The sequence below is a fragment of the Coloeus monedula genome (genome assembly GCF_965178545.1).
Source record: "Coloeus monedula genome assembly, chromosome: 19".
NCBI classification, from domain to species: domain Eukaryota; kingdom Metazoa; phylum Chordata; class Aves; order Passeriformes; family Corvidae; genus Coloeus; species Coloeus monedula.
In genome coordinates this window covers 9,317,788-9,340,691 of record NC_138799.1, presented here as the reverse complement: position 1 = coordinate 9,340,691, position 22,904 = coordinate 9,317,788, and the positions used below count along the sequence as shown (strand labels likewise).

Here is a 22,904-nt window from a genome sequence, read left to right as displayed (position 1 = left end):
GCACCTCAGACTGAGGTGAGCTGTTATTCCATCCTCAGGCCTCTGGGTTCTTCTTCCCTGTGTTGCCCAGATTGTGCAACAGTAAAGTCCTCATGCTTTCTTTTAGTTTGGAGACCTGGGAGAGTTTTTAAATGGAGTTTTCAATTACTGTTTCTGTTGGGCATTACGGAGAGAAGGGATTGGAATATGAGGTTAACACTATGACCTTCTGATTGCTTTTTGTAGAAAAGCCTGTTATTCAAACTGGAAATTCCACAGGGATAGAAGTACTGAGTAAGTGACCCACGATATACAGTGTACACTGGACCTCTATTATCTTTGTGATACAAATGATGTATTAATAGTTTAAATGATTAAAACAAAATTACATTAGCAGGAAGTAATCAGTGAAATGCATCCTTACTTAAATCTGCTAAACCTACTAATACTTTTTTGGCTTTTAGTGCTCACTGATGCAGCAGTGTAAATTTGATGCAGCATGCAGTCCAAAAGCTTCTTAGGCTCTTTTAATCTTAAAACCATGAAATGATGCAACTGCCCAATGCGTTGCTTCATTTGAGGGACAGGTTCCTTGCTATAAATGAAGACCTATCACATAAACACAGATTTCCACTTGGAAATTCAAATTTCTTACCAGGTAATCCAAAAACTGCATTGCTAATGTGTGTAGTGCCTGGCTGCTCTCAGGGTTTGGGCAGCCATACAAAGAGAAAATGCATTAATTCTCCTCATAGAAAACAGTAATAGCAGAAGTTACACCACAACCTCTGACTCCATTTTATTTTCATCTTGGAATTTCTCTGCAGAGCACGGTCAGACAGTAGTGGTTTGTGAATTTGTAAATTTAAAGGCAATTTGTAAATTTGAACACTTCCGAAAATTGTTAAATTTCCCCTACCTGAAATTGTTAAATATTGATAAAAAGGGGCATATAAGTTGAACTTATTTCATTCCTGCTAGCCTAGTATATTGTATAAAAAGGTGTAAGTTTCATAGGTAACAGCCACTACCTTGTCTAGAAGCCAAGAGCCCAAAAATCTGAAGTTCTGAAACATTTAGATGGGCAGAGGCTTCCTATGAGTCCTGTTAAGCCTGTGGTAAGTGCTGCACATAACTCAATACCAGAGAACACGGAGTATCACCAATTTTCATTAAATTCAGAGATATCAGTTAGAAAACTTAATGGCAAAGCTTGCAACCAGGAAAAGTTAGAGTATATTTTCCCCATCAGATAGAAAAGAGGCAATTAAGACATCATCTGGGTCAATGAATGAGTCTAGACACACTAATAGCCACCGGGGAATTTGCATCTATTCTTCCAGTGTGCATAATATGGCCAGAAATCAGTCCAAAAAGGGAAGGAATGAACTGAAAAGGCTGAAAGTCAGTGTGGTCTATTTATAGGGGACTTTGGTTTGCCTGTCCTTACACACACGCAAGTCCTAAACGAGCTCCCTGCAGCTCCCTCTGTGTTTGGAGCGAGGCCTCAAAGGCGCTGTAGTCAATGCCTGAGCCCTTGCTGTGTGGAAGGAGGGCAGCACTCAGACTCCAGAACAGAGAGAAAGAAGTTTTTAACCTCAAACCCCAGCACAGAAATTTTCAGTGAGCGTGGTGCTAATGGAGGGAGGAGGCACAAGGCAGAGCACTGGTTCTTGCTTGGTCCCAGCAGCAGCACAGGGGATCCTCCCAGCTCAGGGCAGAGCCAGGCACAGCATCCTCAGCCAAGCAGCAGGAGCTGGCTCGGGGCTCAGTGCATACACAGATTATCCTATTAATTTAAACCTTATTTTATTTTTTCCAACCTATACCATGAAATTAATCTGCTCACATTTAAATGCCAACGTTGTAAATGTTACACTGAGACATGTCTTGGATCCCTTTGTAGCCTGTGGAGAGGAGTGAGCTCTGCTCAGATGTGATTAATCTCATCCTAAAGAATTTTTTTTAAGAGAGTAGTATCCATCTTTTCTAATGGGGGACTTTTCCACATAATGCAAGCAATTTATATCAGGATGAAGCACTGCTTTTAACAAACATGCCTGCTTCCCTCCACTGATTACAAAGCCGTGAGCTCAAACAAATACAACCTCTGTTCAATGTCTAAACGTGCACATGGGATAAATCCCACTGGTGCTCATTTATAAACCTGTAATAATTGGTCAAGTCAAGACAGCTCCCCCCTCCTATGATTGCTGAATCATAATGCTCCAGCCAGGAAGGAGAACAATTTTATTTGCAAAGAAATGTCAGCAGTAAGTAAGGGAGAAACCAAGTCGTGTTTTGCTCAGCAAAAGTGAAAACCTGACTTTCTGTTTTGACAGTGTCCATTAGCTGAGCAGGGAGAGCTCTGTTTACGTGGTGTTTGGAGGAGCTGGGATGGCATTAACACAAGTTTTTTTACACCAGTGTGAGCACTGTGCACAGGAAGCCATCACGTGAACAGAAATGCTTTTTCCTCTTAAAGCAAAACAAGCTTTATTGTAAATTCCTTTCTAACAGAATGATAAACATGTACAGCATTGCTAGAAGTAGAGTTTAAATGCACAAAGTATGCTGGGAGGGGTCATTCACTGAGAAGGCTGAAAGTCTCTTGAGGATGCTGAGGCTTTAATAATTCCTGAATCAAATTGAATAGCTACCCTGAAGTAGGAATAATTTTCCCCATGGAAGAGATGGTGTGGGGTTTCATTTTTGTCCTTTTTTCTTTGCCATAGGCCATTTTTAAAACCCTTTAACCAAGTCTTACACATAAGATCCTGAAATGAAGATGCCAACAGAAAGCATGACAGGCCAATTTGTATTGTACAAAAGTTCCTGAAAACAAGCTAAAATCTGCATCTCTGTAAATCAGAACAGTGTGTGCCAGCTGCTGTCAAAACAACACAAGTATAATAGAAGTTTGACAGGTTTTGGTTGCGTCTTACTCCAAAAAACTGAGCTAGTTAATGCACAACATAAACTGCTACAAAGTTAAACTCTTACTTATGTTGGGTTTTTTTGTTCATATTTGTTTTACATCAAATGACTAATTTACAAGTGCTATGAAGTGTAAAGAGCCAGTATTTTGATCCACATGGGGTTTTTTTGAAGGCGTAGGTCTGGTTCTTTTCATTTTCTTTTGGTAATGAGTCCAGTGAACTCGCAGTATCCCATTTGTCACTAATCCACATCAGCCTCCTTTTTTTCCCCTCTCCGCAAGGTTTGGTGATTCACGGACTCTTGGAAGGGAGCCGAACCCAGCTGGCAATGCCTTGTGGCAGGAGACCACTCATCTAATCAATATCCTTCCATATTCCTTATATTCAGCATGTACTTATCAAATCTGTTAACAGCAGCACGACGTGAATTTCCTGATGCAGCTTTGTTTGACAGCAGTGGTGAAAGGTCATCTTTCCTGGTAGGATTTGGGGAATAGGAGCTTTTTGATGAAGCATTTTCCTGCAGGGGGCAGCCCTGAGGGCCCTGCAGTGCTGGCTCCCATCTGAACTGAAGGAAAACAGTTGAGTGTGTGCCAGGTTTAGATTCAGGTGAGACATTAGGAGGAAATTCTTGAAGGGTGGGGAGGGCCTGGCACAGGGTGCCCAGAGAAGCTGTGGCTGCCCCTGGATCCCTGGAAGTGTCCAAGGCCAGGTTGGACGGGGCTTGGAGGCCCTGGGATAGTGGAAGGTGTCCCTGCCCATGGGTGGATGAGATGATTTTTAAGATCCTACCCAACCAAAACCTTTCCATGATTCTTTGAGTCTATGTCCCATGAAAAGGCTTTCCTTACTGTATTAAGCATTAGGAATATGTGTTGGGATGAAGCTTTGTTTCATGCAACCTGTACAAGAACTTGACACTTCTTATAAATATCTTGCCATTAAAATAGGTTTGGGGGTTTTTTTGGTCCTATTAATGACAGCAAAAATGGAATTAATGGAAGAGCTAAAGGAGAGCTGAATAACAGATTCAGCTGGAATTTCTTAGTCATGTAAAATGTTCTTATTAGATTAAAGTATTAAAAAATCCCAAAAAGCTCAGAGATTTGCATTTTCCTTTAATGGTTTATTTTGAGCTTCCATTGAAGCAGATAACACTTTCAGCAGATTGACTTAAATGGCAGTTGGGTAATAGAGCAAGAAGAAAAACCATAATCTTTTTCTTTGGAGCAGAGAGTCATTCAAAGCTGAAATATGACTAATTACCACAAGTGAACTTGTGATACCCCTTGCACTTGTTAATAGGCTTACTGTGTTAATGTCTCTGTGAATGGATGTAAAACCCAAACAAAGAAAAAAAGCCCTTTTTGTATTTTTAAGACATAAATACAATCTTTTGTTGTCCCTCGCAAACAAAAAAATAAATGTGTGAAATACCAGTTTACACCACACAGCAGTAGTTTAAAAGAAAACTTTATAATTTTTGTGGCTTTTCTACAAAAGCTTAACATAACTGAAATAGTTTAAATTGCTTTAAAAACTCTGTTTTAGAGAAATGGGAATGTGCTGTGAGAAGAATGAAGTTCCATTATGCAGCAGGGAAATGAACCATGAATTCCTGATTACAGCAATACCTGGCATTACTATTATCAGTTGTAGTGTCAGCTGTTGCTTAGCAGAAGTATGTCCAAGAAGAAAATGTAAAAAAACCCTTTTAATTCTACAGTTGAACCTTCAGGAAGTGCAGAAAGGGAGCAAATCTGAAGGCATGGCAAGGAAGGAACTGGGCTCTGTCCTCAGCAGGGTCGGTGCAAGCTGTCAGTGCCGCACGTTTTAAAAATAATAGAACACATTCTTTCTGTTCATTGTTTTTTGTTACTCATCTTCAATTTGTTCCAGATTCTGAGTCACTTTCATAAATCTGTTTTTAATGAGTTTTAGCCACTCAATGAGTTTCAGAACAAATGCACCTTTTGGGTTTTTAGCTGTAGAAATCCTCACCAACCGCAGCTCCTGTAACTCAGGCAGCCTAGGATTCAACAATTAGTTAAACAATTAATACCAAGTCCGACCTTTGGCTCTAGGGGTGTATAATGTTAAAGGGCAAGATGTGGCTGGGGAAAAGGGGCAAAATCCCAGATAGGAATTTTCCTCTTGATTTCTGTTGTGAAGATGCTGAGTCTTTGGTGAAGGCTCTGGTGTCCTTCCACAACCCAGGTCAGCTGCTCCAACCTGGAAGGAGCCTGGCCCCACCCTGGAGCTGCAGGTCAGGCATTCCCTGGCTGATTTCCTGCACACCAGTCCTTTCCTGGGCAGTGACTTGGACTATTTTGCTGCATCAGCATAAAAGCTGTGCTAATGTGCCCAGGAGGGAATGCTTGAATAAGAAAATGCCTTTGTGCCACTCATCCAGGAGTGTCTGCAAAAGGAAGGGTCTGGTCCAGGGCAGGAATGAGCAGCTGGGGAGTGGGGCAGGTCCCAGAAATGTTTCCTTCAGCAGAGCTGCTGCTTTGTGCCCGTGTGAAGCAGCTATGGAACCACAGACTAACACTCCCTTCTTCAGCAGAGTTTGACAGGCTGAGGTTGTTTTTAGCTTGTTTTCTGCCCATCAGGCACAGTCACAGGAGACTTCTTGCTGCACTGAAACTGTGAGTTTTGGATGTTGTAGCTTTGCCCTCCGATTTGAATGGCTGTTTTCACCCACACTGGTGAAGAAATTAATTTTCTAAAGCAGCTTTCTATGGAAAGAGTCTGGCTGAAGTCTTTTGTGACCTCTCACATTCTCTCCCTCTCTCCTGGCCATTTGCCTAAGACAGTTTAGTCCTGTCTGCAGCCCCATTCTCCACTGATTTTAGGAATGACATATTTGCAAATTAATCATGACAGCTTTAAAGCAAAGTTCCAGCTACAGTGAAAATCCACGGTGCATCCAGCTATTAATGTAAGTTTGATCTCTTCTCTAGTAGTTTGTTGATTTGTGTGATACTATTCTGCGTGTGGGATGCATTTGTTCAAACTTTAGAGCCTGAACTTACTTGTACATTTATCATACTCCTTCAGCATAATTCATGCAGAATTTGTCTGTTTGTATGCCACTTGTAGCCTCCTGGAATTTGTTATTTTCCATCCACATTTCTAACAGTGTCACATTGTTTATGGAGAGAACATGCAGTTTTCCATAAATCACTTGCTTTCATACAGTTTTACTGCATTATTTTACTCCATTTGTGAAGGATTTAAGCACCCTGCAGTGTGCAGCATTACAAGGCATAAAGTGATTGAAAATAAAAACTATTTTTGGCTGAAATAAAGGAATATTCACCATCAGAAATATGAAACAGCACTTAAGTGTGGGTGAGATGTAATGAATGAGCTGCATTATATAAAAGGGTGTTACTCAGGCTATTAATTATAAGGACTTAAATTCAAATCTTGCAAGGGAAAATGTGGCTTTTTTATCTTGCTCCAAACTAGCCACAGAATGATCTGTTTTTCCAAACTGAGGTCTTAAGGAGAAACATTGCCAAGTAGAGGCATTGATCCATTAGAACTTGGACATTTAACACTGAATATCTGAATTATGTTATTTGGGAAGCAGGAGGTGTGAACACATAGGTAGGAGCTCTGAGGAAACTGCTGAAGTGGGGTGACTTGCCCCAGTCTCCCTGGATCATGTACCCTGTCCAATAAACCTTGAGGTTTTGTCTTGCTTTCAGTTTTCTTCTTTTCCTATTGTCACTGCCTGGGTTTTAGAGCAAAGAAACCTGGTCCCCCTGAAGTGCTTTAATTTTGGTCTCTGTGTCTTTTCACTACGGACTCCTGGGAACTGCTCACCAGTGCTGCTTACACATGTTCTTTGCCACGATTTTTTTTTTTCTTGCATTTGTGGTTGTGCCCTTGCACACATGGACACAGTTCTCCTCCCAGAGGGGTTTGGCCATGTGGCACCTGGCTGGCAGCAGCCCCTGAGCTGTGCTGCCCTGCAGGGCTGTGCCTGTGTGTTGTGTGTCAGTGACTGACTGCTCCCAGATGTCACTTTGGGGTTGCATGCCAAAACAAGTGCCTGGGTTCTGGTGGTTGGGGCTTTTTTTCCTTCTTTCCCCTAACTCACTGGAGTCTGGGAGAGTGCTGCAGTTAAGCAGAGAGCCCAGTGATACATTTCTGACATGTATTTAATTCTTCCTGCAAAAAAATAGGCCCCTTCTAACTTATCCACAGACCTAGCAGGGTGATTTATATGAACACCTCTAGCAATGACTTATCACTTAAAATGGATACATCCACTAGTACTTTTATTAGTTCTGGAATAATACGAGATCTCAGGCACCCACAAGTGTATTATGGAGATTCTGTAAAGCTGTAGTTTCTAATTATGTTAAATACGTGTTGTAAAAAAATGCATTGCTTTGTTGCACTGTAAATAAGAAGGGGGACAGTTGGGGAGGGGAAATAGTTATTATTTAGATCAGACAAACTTTAAAGTCCAAAAGGAAGTGGTTTCAGTGGTTTCTTTTGTATTCATAAAGTTGCTATATTTTTAAACTCCTATGAAACATAGAAGGATTTCTTATTTTATCTGTTAGTAGTCAGAGCTTCTAAGAACTGTCAACCCGAAGCTCAAATTTTGGCTTTTGTTTTCCTTTCCAAGTTATAGATTTGATGTTCAATTACAGACTGCTTTAATTTTTTCAGTTGCCTTTGTGCCTTTTTGACTTGACTTCTAAAGTGCCGATGCCATCCAGTAAAGCCTTGAACAAAACCACTCTGCAGAGACAGTAATGACAGAAATTGATTTGCCTCACTTTTGCTCTGCAGACCCTTAATCCATGTTCTGTGGTGAGTGGGAATGAGTTGAAATCTCATCTTTCTTGTTATTTTTTTAAATTTTGGGTTGAATCCTGGCTTACTGAATTCCAGGCCCTTACTGCTGCTTGAAAATTCTTGGCCTGTTGGAAGCGATATTCTCGGATGAATGTCAGCTAATTTGTCACTGACATTCATGCCTCATTTTTTATTTGTCCTAATATATTGCTTTTAGTAAATATATGGAGACAGAATAGTGTTTGCCTTTCCATATCATGAGAACACAGTCTCTCTGACAGGAACTAAGAAATGCTGTTTATATTCCTGCTTCAGTGAGCCAGGAAGGACTGCACAAATATGTCATGAGCATGCAGTGGAAAAGGCTCTCATACAATTTTCACAGTCAGGGTTTTATATGACTTAGTAACAAGAATAACCATGATTGTTACTAAGAATTAAGAGCTCAAATGTAGACCAAATTTTGGGGAGCATTTTGAGATAATTATCGGGTACTAGGAGTGCTGTCTCTGCTTAAAAATGCTTTGAAATCTTTGTCAGCCACGTGGACAAAGTGAAGAAATCATCTCAGTTCTCTGACCTAATCATGCCGGAAGGACTGAGTTTCAACACTGATACAGGTTTTTATCAGGTGGATACTTTCCCTAGTATAAATCTAGGCTACTCTGGTGGTCCTGCAGTGCTGTTTTTGTGCTGTGTGAGCTTCCATGTGCTGTGTATTGAGCTAACTTGGGGCACTGCTCCAGCTAAAACCTAACATTGCCAAAAAAAATGGACCATGTAAGTGTTTAGACACAGGAACAAGCAGGCAGGGCCACTGGTTCTGACAGCAGTGTGCCATTTGTCAAATTAAAGTGGTCAGTCACTTAACCATGACTTAAGAAATCATCGCTCTGTCATCTCTGCGTGCTGAGGATGTGCTTCCCCAGGAGTGCAAACAGCTGAGCTGGCCAAGCACTGGGAGCCAGGGTGTGGGAACGCAGGAGGGCTTTGCATGCAAGCCTACTGCCGGGTTCATAGACTGATGGGTACAGGCTGTTCAAATTGTCCCAATTCCTGCTCAAAATGTACCTTTAAAAGTTACAGAGAATATAGAGAGAGTGTTCACAAGAGCCTGTAGTAACTGGACAAGAGGGAATGGCTTCAAACTGATCAAAGGTTTAAATTAGAGATTAGGAGGAAAATCCTTTCCTGTGAGGTGTGGAGGCCCTGGCACAGGGTGCCCAGAGCAGCTGTGGCTGCCCCTGGATCACAAGCCAGGCTGGATGGGGCTTGGAGCACTGTGGGATAGTGGAAGGTGTCCCTGCCCGTGGCACAGGGTGGGACAAGACGATTTTAAAGTCCCTTCCAACCCAAACCTGTCTATGGTTCTGTGGTTCTACCTGGTGAAAAATTCCAGTGACTGTTCCCATAGGATTTTCTTGCTGCAAACCTCCCATTTCAACTCCTTCTTTGTTTTGAATTTTTTTTTTTTCATTAAATGGTTTACAGCAAATATAAATAATTTGTTCATAATTAAATGACATGTTTCCATGGTTTCGTATTTTGTTATTTATGTACTGCCAACCTCTGAGCCCACAGGTATTTCTTATAAATACCACTTTTGCTACTGGAATGAATTACTGTAACTTACGTCTTTTAGTCAACCATGTAATTTTGATAACTTCCAAACCTACAAAATTAATCTGCTTGTTATGAATAAATAAAATACCCACCAAACATACTGTGGAAAAGAAATCTGGGGGTGAATTTTCTTCATTCTTCAATTCTTTAATTGGCTTCCCAATGTGTGTGTTGTCTCATGTGTTGTCTTATATTGGCAACAAATTTCTAACTGTAATCAGTCTAATATAGAATTTAATTTTTTTTGCGTATGTTGTTTTTCTTCCTGAGAAGTTGCAGTTTCTTTGAGATGAAATGTTTGCAGTGACTGATGAGAGCAGGAAAGTGATATTGAAGTTTCTAGCAGATGACCCTTTAATAAGATGTATGTAATTGGATAAGACTTGCAACAAATATTGGGCATCTGTTGGGTAACATGGAAATAATGAAGAGAAACAGGAACTGGAAAAATCTTTAATTAACAAAACCTCTTCAATTTCTTGATATAATGCTACTGCTGAAACAGAATTGGTGGGTAGGATTAAAGAAACCAGCCTGAATTCTTTGAGAAAAGTGTCTAAAGGAATTATTAGTTGGTTTTATTAGTAACCCTTATGTGCAAAAGGAGCTGAACTTGATCATTTTCCTCAATATTCTTTGAACATTTCAGCCGTGTCTTTCGAGCCTTTCTGTTTTAAAATGCTTTTCTCTATTCAAGAGACACTTTTGGTGGGTTTAGACAGGCAGAGAATAATTACTGGCAAAACAAACCAAAATAACGTGTGTTTTCTTGGAATGGAACACGTGGAGGCCTCAGGGCAAGGATGGCAGGAGGCTGCTGGCTGTTTGTGAGGCTGTAGTCATCCAAAAACCTGGAGAGGAGAGGAGGTGAGAGGCTCATTACCATAGACCAACACAAGTTGCTGCTGTGTGACACTTTCTTCTGACACCATCCCACCCCCTGCTTTGCACCTTCCAGTGGATCACTTCACATATGAAGTAATCTGGTGATCATCTGTCACCTTGAAGCCTTTCAACTCTCCTCACCTAAATCTTCAGTCAAGATTGTGTCCAAACAGGTACTGCAGAAAGTTTATTTCTTGCAGTTCAGTACTCAGGGTATGGCTCTGTTCATATTTCAAACAGCTTGTTCAGTGTCCTCCTGGCCTCCCTTCTTGCCATGCTGAAGAAAAATAAACATTATTTGGCACTAATGGAATTAGTGTATGGCTTGTGTTTACTGACAAGGGAGATTCATTAGTTTTGTTAGCATGTTTTAGGGTTTTCTCAAACGCAACTGAAAGCCTGGACTTAAATTCAAAATATCCCCAAATACTTTAATGTTCAGCTCTTGGCATTCAGATCTGGTGCTTCACTTGTTGTATTGGTGTCCTTACAAATCGTACTCGCAGGAAATGTTTTGGTTTACAGCCATCAGTACGTCAGTATCATAAAATTGTGAAGTAAAATGCTACGAAAAACAAGCTACAAGGCTGGTGCTAAAGAACTCATGGTAAAACCTCACTGGTGTACCAGTGTGCTTTCCTTATTCCATCAGTTTTCCAGGCTTGGAGCTGCGAGTGGGTTCAGACATTCCTTCGGAGCGTGGCACAGGCTGCGTTCAATTGACTGTGTGGGTGATTTAACATGAGATGAAAGATTAAGAAGTCACACAGGTCTTTCAGATGTTTGTGTTCTGTGCATTCAACTTCCCCTGAGTGAACAGTGCAGTTTTCAGCTCGGTTGGCAGTAAGGAGCAGCTCTGCCCACGGCAGCTCCTGGGGCCGTGGTCCGCCGAGCTGGTCCCGAGCTCCGGGGGTGGAGGCAGAATTGGGAGAAGGCGCCAGGGGATAGTGGCTGGTCTTGTAAGAGCAAAGCCATTGCACTTGCTCTTAGTTGTGGGGAGCATTTACTCACTGAGCACCTCATTTTTTCATGTTGCATGATGTGACTTCGTGAGCCTGTGTCTTGTAGTAGAGGCTGTCACCATGATTTAACGAAAGCTCTTTGCTTTCTGTCGGTGTCTGGAATTCCAGCTGTATTGCAAAACAAAATGCAACCCAACAGGCGCATTCTGGAGATTTGGTTTCATCTCTCATCCCATCATTTTATACAGCCTTAAAATATGTACAGCCTGTGCTGCTTCCTCCTGCTCCCTTTCCCAGCCCATGGTTTTTTGTGCTGGTTGATGCATCAAACTGAAGGAGCTGCGCTGTTTAAGACATCCCGTTTCTGCGATTGGGGTCATTGCTGAAATAGGTGCAAAATCTGAATAACTACTGCTCAGTGTTCACAGGAGGCAGTTCTGGGCTCTCCTATTGTGTTAGCTCTTTAATTGGAAGAGCTGTGCTGTTCCTCACTGCTGTGCCTGTGCTCAGCTCCAGAGCAGATGAGAGCAGCACCCAGAAGGGCTTTGTGGCTGGCAGAAAACACATTAACAGCAGCAGGTTCTCAAACTGAAGTGAATTCAAGCTGCAGAAGCGATAGAAAGAGTCTGTGATTGTGGGTCACCTTTTTTGTTGGTACAAGTTCTCAAAATAGCTTTTTCAGCATCATTTTTGATAGATGATTTCTGGGTCATTATTCATTTATAAAATGGGACAACTCAAAGGAGGGAGATTAATGGCTTTGTGAAATTTTAGCAAGGGCTTTACATGGAAACAGTGATCTCTGTCTCAAAGTATTTAATTAACAGGTAGATTGAAACAGTGCTGAATATTTCATGTTACATTAAGTCCTTTAATATTTTGAAACTCTTCCTCAGTTTTGCAAATACTGTGCTGCAGTTTTAGTAGAATAAACTGTATCATGTACCTTCTTTTTCCTGTAATGGAAGACAGAAATGACAAACCGGTATAATATGTACCTGAATATGGTATTCAGACAGATGTGAATATATTCAGGTATTTTACTAAATCCAAACAGTTTAAAAAATGTGTTAGGTATAAATTTATAATTTAAAATGCGCAGGTATTTATTTATAATTTTATCCCACGGTGCTGCCAGGTCTGCCAAAGTTGTTTGGGTAAATGTAAATGAATGTGCATTCCCTGCCAGGCACACCGCCTGTATTTGCACACAGTCGTAGATCTTGCAAAGCCAGCTTACCAGAGACATCCATCTGTTTTCTACTTAGTGTAAAGGAGTTAATGACCTGGGCAGTTAAGACTGTCCAGACAATCCGTGTAATCCTTTCACACAAATAAGATATTGTTGCAGTCAACTGTTACTTTCTCTTAAATTAAACAAAAAAAATTAAACAGCAGAGTTTACAGTGGTCTTATTTCTGTCCTCCACCTGAGTTTCTTTAGTCTAATTGAACTGAACCAAACTGAAAATCTGCAGCAAGGTCAGAGAGCTTGAGATTAGGCACAATAATTGTTAAGCAGGTATGCTTGGAGCTTTAGAAGGTGGAATCAGCCCTAATTTATCAATATCGATTTCATGTATTTCTATACCTTGGCTCCAGGGTAGGTTTTTGAGAAGGTAGCTTGAGTTTTGCAGAAACCACAACGAAAATGAAGATAACCCATGAGCCAGGGAATGTGTAGCACTACACAGATTAGTGCTGTGAAGGTGCTGTGTGACCTCGGGGGCTTACAAAAGAGCTCTAAGAAGCTTAGGAACAGGTGAAGGTGATGGGCAGAGACAGTTGTTTTTCTTGTTAACTCTCTTAGCCTGGAACAGACTCTGTCTCGCTGGGCTCCAGGCTGGTTTAGTCAGAAAGGAGTGGGAAATGCCAAGTGGAAAGATTGCATGTAGCAGTTTTAAGTGTTAGCCTGGCTACTCTCCTGAGACAGCACTTCCTTCTAGATGGGGTGAAACGCTGGCACAAAAGCAAGCTGGTGTGTTATAAATTATGTGTGTTGGAAAAGTTAGGGTAATTTAATTTTGAAAAATTCTCAGTGGATTCAGTATGTTGGTAGCAGTCAAAGGTAGGGCTGCTTGTGACTTTTGTTAGCTTTATAATCTATAGCCTTGTTTATATTTAATGTAAAAGGGATTTTCATTATATTTTCACAAGTTATAATATGTTCAGAAGAGGAGAAAGACAAATATTGCTACATCCTGTATCTTAATTGCTACTCCTCTTGTTTATCTATTTCTTACTTAAACTTATTTAAACAGTACTTATTTAAACAACAAATGTAGCTGGGAATTAATTGATTTGTCTGTTTTGAAGTACTACTCTATTTCTGTTTATTGTAATTGCTGTATTTAATCCAAGGATGATCTAACACGTGCCACATTCATTCATTCATTGCTTGGTGTTGTGCAGAAAACACATGCCAGCCACTGATATGGGCCCCTGGGGGAAATCCTGTGGCCTCAGTGAGAATGCAAAGTGTTTGAAACAGCAACATAACAATGACTCCCAGCTCCAAACTCCTGCAGAGACCCTAAAGTCCTTCAGAGCCCTCTGAGAGTTAGCTGGAGAGGATTTTGTGCTTATTGTACTTCTGTGGTAACTCCTTAGTCTGGTTCAGAATCAATTCTTATTTAAAAACGCCGAAGCAGGAACCCAGCAACAAATACTGAGTGTGCACACAGTTATTTCCCTGTTGCTGCCCACGAGACCTCCAATGCTGCTTCCTTTGGAAGAATCAATGCTTGAAACCTGGAAATTATGTGCCTGTTGTTGTGGGGCATCCAGTAATGCCATGTCAGTGGAGCCACAGCCTTGGGGTTGGTTTAGATGGGAAGATGTGTGATTTTTACACTGGGTAAAATGTTATAAATTCATCATTTGTGTTGGGGGAATGACCGTGGGCATTTTGCAACATGGTTCAGTGGGTGTGGCGGTATTTGTTCCAAGGTTGGACTTGATGGTCTTGGTGCTCTCTTCCAACCTTTATAATTGTATGATTCTATGATTACAAAAACAAGTCAAAGATGACAAAGCCTCCCTGATTTCTCTGTAGATGACAACTGGCAGTTCAGTTGCACTTTCTGGCTAATATATTCTCTCCACCCTTAAGTTTGCAGCTTAATTTGTTTTACTGAATAAATAAATACTGTGGTGTAGTAGAGCTATTTATATTTAATGGAAAGGCTCATCTACTCTGCTCTTTTTCTTCCAAAAGTGGGAGTTTACAAGTGATTTAAAAAAAAAAAAAATCTGTTGACCTTTTTGAATAATTCTCAATTGGAAAGCATGTGACTTTTGTCTTGATATTTTTTACCCCTTGTTCTTTGGAATGCTTGTGGTTGTGGAGCTCTTCAGACATACGGCTGAGTGATGTGTGGGCTCAGCAATGGCTTTTCTTCTTCATAGATCATCTAATAGAGAAGACTGCTTCTATTTCTGTTATTTATTATTGCAGTACTTCACTTTGGTCTCATCCATCTGTGTCATATATGAAAGCCATTAGTAGCAGTGTTTTTTAGCAGATAACTCTCACCCGACCATATAGCACAACAATCTTCTCACTCCACATAATTTGGAATAAAGCTGGAAATTTACAGTGGAGCCTTGTAACTCTAAGTGACACCTATATATATATATATATATATATATATATATATATGTAGGTATTATTAATAGCAACATATTTTTCTCAGTGCTGTGCCTGGACAGAACAGTGTTGGGTGGAATGAATTGCCCTCCATTATGTACCATAAATCCGACAAGCTGTGTCGAGCATCTTCAGCTTGTTTGCTCTGAGAACGCACTGAGTGCTCCTTACCAGGTTCTTCCTTGTTTTTGTGCTGCCCAATTGGCATTTTCTGCTCTCTGGGAGGGCAGAGGGCAGGGAACAGCCTGGGAGATGCCACATGCCAGCAGAGAGGGAGCGGTTAGTCTGGTTTTGCAACACAAGGCCTGTTTTGTTCTCTCCATCCCTCCCTGTTCCCCTCCCTGGGCTGCAGAGAGCCTTTGGCTCCAGCAAGTCCAGAGCTGGAGAGGATGGAAGCTCACAGCCATATTCTATATATACACCACAGATGAAAATCACGCTGTCAAAACATGAAAATACCTCAATAATTTTCTTTTTAATTTTAGCTGTCAGCCTCAAGATGCCACTTTGCTCTCGAGCTACTCTGCATAATGTGTGCCAGCTCACTTCAGCTCATAGTAAAATGTAAAGGAACAAATTTCCTGGCAGCCTCTGCATAGTGTAATACAACTTTCATTACATGAAGGTGATGAACATAATGTGACTTCTTAACAGCTGCAATAAGTGATGTGCAGCCCTTAACATCTCTTCAAAACAAGTAACAAGTGAGAGGTTATTTTTCATCTCTATTCCCAAAAAAAAAAAAAAAAAGACGTTATTTTAAGCAGGTGACACTTTGTTTGCACTTAGCTGAACTAAGTAATTTTTTACATGAGTTCTCCAGATCTGTGTTGCTTTGGGAAATAAAGAAAACACTAAAACTGAATGCTAAAATGCACTCTAACGTCTGGACTTCAGCATGAAAATTTGGATGTTAAATTATATGTATGGAAATGATGGCTGCCAGATGGATTTCAGTTCACACTTGTTCTTTTCCCTTTGGATTTATGATTCCGTGTGAGTTGCTGGTTGTGTTGCTTATTTCTGTGTTGAAACGTTTGGTTCTCATTTGAGTATTCTCAAAAGAAGAGACAGGTCTGGTGCTTTTGGAGCACCTCTTAAGGAGCCAGGTCTTTGGAGATTAAGTCACCCATTACAAATGGGAAATAAAGGAAAAAGAATCAAGGCTGCCCATGCTGAGTTGCCCACATCAGTCAGTCTATTGTTAGGCTGGACACAAGTTCAAGTTTTAAGAGTTCAGTTATCAACACTGATAATCGAAGCCTTAGCACGTAGTTTTGAGGTGTAGCCCCAGTCCAAAGGGACAGATCCTCTCTGGTTTGCTTACTCTGGCAGCTGAATTGTGGTTTCCATTGCAGTGTGATGAGCATAGTTTCCAGGCAAGTTCACAGCTAAAGTTCACAGACTGGAGCAAACAGTGGCACTCCTCTTCCCACGTCTTTATCTCGATGCTTAAATCATATTAAAAACAAGGTCGACATTGTCTCTGGTTGAGTTCCTTCACACACTATGAGAGGCTGTCAGCTCAGAGATAGGACGTGACTGTGGTGTATCATAAATCCTGCCCAAAACAGATGCCCAAATATGCCGTTTGCCTTACACATATTGCTGAATAAAGGCAGAGTCAGAGCAGCCACTCCAAGGTCCTCATTGGAATGGCAGGCATTGGTGAAGCAGCTCCATTCTACAAATTTTCCAGATACTCCCATAATATTTCTCAGATCTTTTGCATAGATTATCACATTATATTTTGCAAGTTTTACAAAAGTAATTAGGTAACGTCTTTATTTTCTGAAGGATATACTAAGATGTTTTATTTTTTTTTTTTTTGCATGTGATTTATTCCTGAAAACACAAATCAGTCTATTGTCCTCGAGACTGGAAGATTTGGAACCAAAAATATAATCTGAAAGTAAAATATGACTCAGCTGCAAGTAATATTAATGGTAATTGCCACTTACTGATCTTTCAGTTGGTAGAAAACAAGCCATCAAAATGATAATTGCAGGACTCACTGGGATTTAGGTTGATTAGCAAACTAGACAACCAAGTGGGCAGCAGACACTGAGCCACAGCTCTTGCTCAAGTGGAGTTGGCAGAGCTAATCTGGACTCAGTGGAGTAAAACCCACTTTATTCCATTTGCCCAAAGAATAAACATATGCCACGTTGGAAACAGAACAATTTCTGCATGGGACACTAATAAAAATTAGCTGGGGAGAGAGAGAAGGGTGATTAGACTTCTTTAAAGGCAGATTTAGGGATGGGAATGAGGCCAGCCTGGCATTAAAGGGATCATGGTTGTGTCTGGAGTGACCTGCAGGTGCACCTGGTCACAGCTTTCTTCACTATTTATTTATTAAATAAATTAATATGTGTTTTAAATGGGAAAGAAGTGTTAAAGTTGCCTCATGCATTGAGCTCTCGAGAACAATTTAGATAATTTAATACGGTTTCCCCTGAAGTTAAGGAAATTGAATGTTCACAGTTGTTAAGCAATTCAAATCTATTTTATTCTTTAGATTTGGGAAACAGTGCATTTTTATGTGTTGGAAATGCAAAATTTCAAGTATACAGAGAATGCATGACCTATAAACAAACTGTGAATTACCTTTAAATTATTTCATTATAGTCTCCTGACTCACTACTTGATGGCATGGTGTTTATTATAAGATTTTTTCAATCTCAAATCTTGATTGTCTGTTTCATTGAAATGTGGACCAATTTCAAAACATCAGAACTAAGTTTGATATTATGAAAGAACCTGTAGTGAGGGTGAAAAGCTGAAATACTAACTCCTAAAACAAGCACCCTCAAGCAAATTGTTCTTTTTGTGTGGTTTGGAGGGACCTGTGTGTCCTATGCTGTGTGACAACCTATGGCCTCGATCCCATTGCAGAAGCTTTTTTATCTCAGAAAGAAAAAGTTCTTTCAGATCATTCATAAATTTTAAATGGGATTCATATTGCAATCAGGAGCTAATTTTCTTTTCCCATTATCTCCTGCCATTCTGTGCTATGAGAACACTTTGTTCTCTACAACAGGCTTCACTCAGAGAGAACTCTGGTCCCTCACAGAAGTGATTAACTGAGAAAGACTTTGGATCTTCATAGAGGCCTTCCCCAAGGCATGCAGGGGAGCAAATCCCACACCCAAGGATGGCTTTCATTCCAGCTTAACATTCCTCACTCCTCCCTCCTGCTCTTGCTGGATGCACATTGACAGTTCCTGTGACAGAGGATTTAGATTCAGGAAATGTGGCTTCATAGAACTGCTCATCCCACACTATATTTGAACACTGTGGGATGTCTTCAGCATTAAAGGTTTATCATTGTGTAGAGTCTCTTGGTTTTTAAATGTGAATGCTTATCTCCTCTTGAATCACAGTGTTTGCTTGATGTCTTGTGTCTTTATTTAACATGAGGCTCGGCTTTCTTTCATTGACTTACAGGTGAAATACTTAAGTTTTATTTGATATTTGTTACAAAATTTGAAAAAAAAAAACAGAAAAACAAACAAACAAAACCAAAACACCACCACCAACCATTCTAACTGTTGTTTCCCCTTTTTTTGCCAGTTTGCTGTTTTGTGGTTCACAAGAGATGCCATGAGTTCGTTACCTTCTCTTGTCCTGGGGCTGACAAGGGACCCGACACTGATGTGAGTACATCAACATTTAAGATGGCTTTACACAGTTTTATGTTGTTACAACCGTGAGAATGGGTTACAAACAGGATCAATAGATTCTTCATGACAGATAATTGAGTCCAAGTGGGTTTTAACAGTTGTGAAGCAAATGTTTATGGACTGAGAGATCTATTTTTGGTCAGAAAAGTAAGATTGAGTGTGTGACCAAGAACAATATCCTTGGAACAGGACAACCCTGAGGCGTTTACCCAACCATGAATCAGCATTTTATTTTCTTCGCTTTATGTTGGATGTATTTGATGTTAACAATTCCCAGAAAGGCTGAAGCTTTTTCTAAGCTTTCTTTGTATCTATCTTATCTCAAAGTGTATCTTTTGAGCTGTCTCTGGTCCTTGTCTCACTGCACACAAGGATCTGTAGCTCCAGTTAAATGACAGTTTAATCTTGAGCCAGCTGGCTTACTGGGTTTTTATTTTATTTTCATGTTTGAGCTAGTCTAGCAGTCTGGATACTCCCATTCCATCCCGCTCTGTCAGTACTTCTGTAGACACGTAGAATTTTTGGTCAACAACCAGTTTTTCCTCTCAGCACATCTGCCTGTGTGGTGAGACACATGTGCAGGATCTTTGTGTCACCCTGCTGAAATAATAAACTGATCTCATTTGTTCACGTAAAAATAACATTGCTTTGGGTTTTATAAATCCCACTTTACAGTGAAGTAATTTAACATCTGCTTATGGGAACAATACATTCAAAGTGTTCTTTGTCTGAATGGCTCTGTTTTGTTTCTTATAACATATTCATGCTCTAGATTGTAGGCTATTATCTCCTCTGATAAAATGCACCAGAAGAATTTTCTTGCTAGGTTTTAATGAGCTTCTCATGAATTGTTTCAATATGCCAGCCAGGAGGTCAGTGAACAATACATGGTCAGAAGCTACAAGGGGTCTTGGAAAATTTCAGATATTAGAAGGTTCTCTCATTTTAAAATTTAAATACGGGGAAATGTTGAAGAACTGAGAAGAATTTTTAAAACTTTAATTTTTAAACATTTCAGGAAATCTATATTTAGGTACAGAAGAAGAATGCTAAAGTTAGGAGTGTAATTACCCTGTTCAGTGTCTCTTGTTTAGTTGATACAGGCTTTACTATTAAAACAATCATTAGGCAAGAGCGAGAAACCAAAATTATTCTTCATGCCTTTGCTTTTCTGAAAGTTCCTGATTTCTTTAAGCTTTACAATGGGGCAGTTGGCTCTGTACATGTAGTTTAACAGTTAAAGCAGGCTTTTGGAATTTGGGAGTTGTGTCGTTGAAGTGCCTTGAGCTACAGAGAGGCTGAAACCCAGGTCAGCCCTGTCTGAGTGATGTTCTCGTCCCTGATCTGTGTGGAGGTTGTTGTTGGCAAAACCCCCATTGAGCCCAAAGGGGCCACAATTTAAACAAAAGTCTGAACAATTAAAAATTATTTGCTTAATTCCTCATTCTCTAAATATAGTTCATACCTACCAGCAATACCTTGCTGATTTGTTTTGATCAGTCCTAGAACTACAAGGAGAATAACCCAAATCGAGTTTTAGCTGAGGGCTCAGTTGTGATGTGGGATATTCACGGGAGATAACTCTTGATTGACGATTTTAGTGGTGGCACTCATGAACAGCTCTGCGTGTCTATAATGAATGGTTTGGCCTTAAAGGTGTTTTTGATTATTAGTTTTTTTTAATAAGATGATTCTTTGGGGTTGCTCGCCTGAAGTTCATAAATGAGAATACACATTTCTGTGCGAGGCCATTTAATTTTATCGAGCATCTTTCATGGTGACATAATCTGTGACAGGTTGTTAATGGTCTTTAATATTGCTGCCTGCATTTCATGATTTGGGTTTTTGGCCTTGGTGATTAAATAAATCAGCCTAATGCCTCATTTCTGTATTTGGGTTACCAAATGATCATTTTCAATATTTACACAGCATCAATAGCTCAAAAACACTTTGAAGATTAAAAGCAATCAGGAAATAAATATGTCTTATTAAAATCGTGCTACATTAGTGGGTACTATTACACAGAGAGGATTGTAGAATATTATACTTTAATTTGCTGAAATGTTGGACTATAATTTCAACCCTTTTACAATTTAGCAACTTATTCCTATCCCAATTGCTACAAGCTTTGTTCTGAAATGTAGTGTGCTACAAAGCTTATCATAACATTTAGCAGATTTTTAAATATTTAAACATCCTTTTCTAAATTACTTTGTGCAGGTGCACGATTAATTTGTGTACTCAAATGCTCCAGTGTAACCTTTCCATTAATTGTAAGAGTAATACTGTCATTAATAAAATTAATTTTTCAGAGCAATAATTATAATAATTACATAATAATGATTATTGTGCATCAGAATAATGTTAAATTATGGTGCCCTGTACTTTTAATATAAATGAGGCAGTCCTTGCAAAATAACGCCTTAATAAAGGTGAGTGTAAAAGAGGAAAGCTTAAAATGAGCCTCTTGTTTACTCAGAGTAGCTGAAATGTGAGGTTGAAAGGTTTGAGCTTGTGCCAAAAGGGAAATAATACTTGGGAATAAAGTGGTCATCCTTGAGTGGCATTGCAATGATGGTGTCTGGAGAGCAATATCCTGTTTTGGTGAAACAAGAAGTCACACAATCAAAAAACTTTACGTTTCCTTAGTACTTGGCAGGGTGTGAGCTCTGGTGTCTTAGCAAAAAGCAGTTCAGGAAGTTGTTTTCCTGCTCTGTCTAATGGCTCTCTGGAGTTTGAACAGAAATTATTCATCTTCTCTTCATGGCCAGCTCTTTATGGTGATGCTGTTGAGTAGAAATTAACAGCTCCTGCTGCTGGTGCCCTCCAGAGTCACAGGAAGCATCATCTCCACTTCAGGTGCTTGGTTTTGGAAGATGCTTGGTGTTCTTAAAATTGTTTTAAGTCATTGGTGAAATACTTAAAACTTGGGTAAATTGGTGTAAAAATGTAAGAGCAGCCTCAAACTTTGAGTGCTGCTGTAATGAGCTTTGTTAAGATGTGTTCAGTATTAGGGGATAATGGGTCAAGTTTCTTGAAAATTGAGTTAAATATTTGTTTTCTTTGTTATTGGAATTCAGTGACCAAAAGGTGTCTTTGTTATATATTAAAATGTTCCTAATTTCATGAAAGATATAATTTAAAAAAACCCAAGCATTAATTTAAAATAGTGTTTGATGGTATTATTTTTTTCAGTATGAGTTTATAAGACTTTGAGTGCACAACAACTCAGAGATTGTGGTCTCAGGATCAGCACTATTTCCCTTTCAGATAATAGAGAATCCAAAATGTGAGCAAATTATGAGCAAAATAAATATAAGTTAAAAAGTGAAAATAATTTAAATGAGAACAAGTGACTGAAAAATGAAAGGATGTGAAATCTGACTGTACTTGGTGAGTTTTTAGCCTTTAAGAACCTAGGAAAGAATGGATTGGAAGATCCAGATGTGAGCTTACGTAAAACAGAACAGCAAAGCATCATTGCAGAGTAACTGAACCTGGGGATGTCAAAGGTGACATATTTCAATTTCCAAGTTAATTATCCTCTCGATACTGAAATTATTTGGGAGCTTTATTATGTTAAGCACGTTTGAAAGCTCAGTGTGCATTTGAACAACTGTGAGGTTCTGTGGGATGCTGCAGGAGTTGGGTACATTCAGCAGTGGGATGTTGGGATAATGCAACTCTAGAGTACATTTCAGATTTTTTCTATGTGTTAAGATACAATTTCTTTAAAAAAATCACTCACAAGGGGAAGAAAAAAATAATAAAAAATATAAAAATAAAAAATCTATGTGAATGGATGATGAAGATGCTGGTGCAGAAGAAACTGAAGTGGGTCATAAACTCACTGCTGGCCAGCCACGCACTCCAATACAAAGGCAGAGATATGTTAGCAATTATTATTCTGTTTTTCAGGGAGATGTTTTGTGTTGAATTCTGCAGCTTTTCATTTGGAATTTGGAAAAGAACTAAAGTGTTGAAGGTCTTTAAAGCAAGATCTTTGAAAATCTTTTTTTTTGTCTCTTAAGCTGTGCCGAGGTCTCTTAAGGGCAGCTTGTAGCAAGGGAGAAATAACTCCATAACAGTGCAGATTGTTGGATGTGTGAGGGGTAACTGCTGCAAGGGGCTACCAGTAGAAGAAATTAAGATTTTTTTTATTGGAGTTCCCTTCTCTCCACAGTGCTGTAGTCCTCTGTGGGGAGATGGGACAGGAGCCCTGTGAAGCTCCACTGTGATTTTTGTTTTATGGTTTCTGAGATTCTAGAGCTGGGAGGAGAAAGATTGACCCTTAAAAATTCATGTGCTGGGGGACCTAGGGAAACTCTAATTCATAAATGCTGATGTACAGAGTGGCAGCA

The 22,904-nt window shown here is 39.8% G+C and overlaps 1 protein-coding gene across 6 annotated transcripts in view; it reads left to right on the top strand.

Annotated features, from left to right (window-relative positions):
* Positions 1 to 22,904, top strand: part of PRKCA (protein kinase C alpha) — a 141,823-nt gene that overhangs the window by 40,216 nt on the left and 78,703 nt on the right. For all 6 annotated transcript variants that reach the window (XM_082293894.1, XM_082293893.1, XM_082293895.1 and 3 more), the window contains exon 3: positions 18,434 to 18,516. In XM_082293894.1, the coding sequence (XP_082150020.1) occupies positions 18,434 to 18,516 (83 nt within the window). The remainder of the gene's footprint in view (positions 1 to 18,433; positions 18,517 to 22,904) is intronic.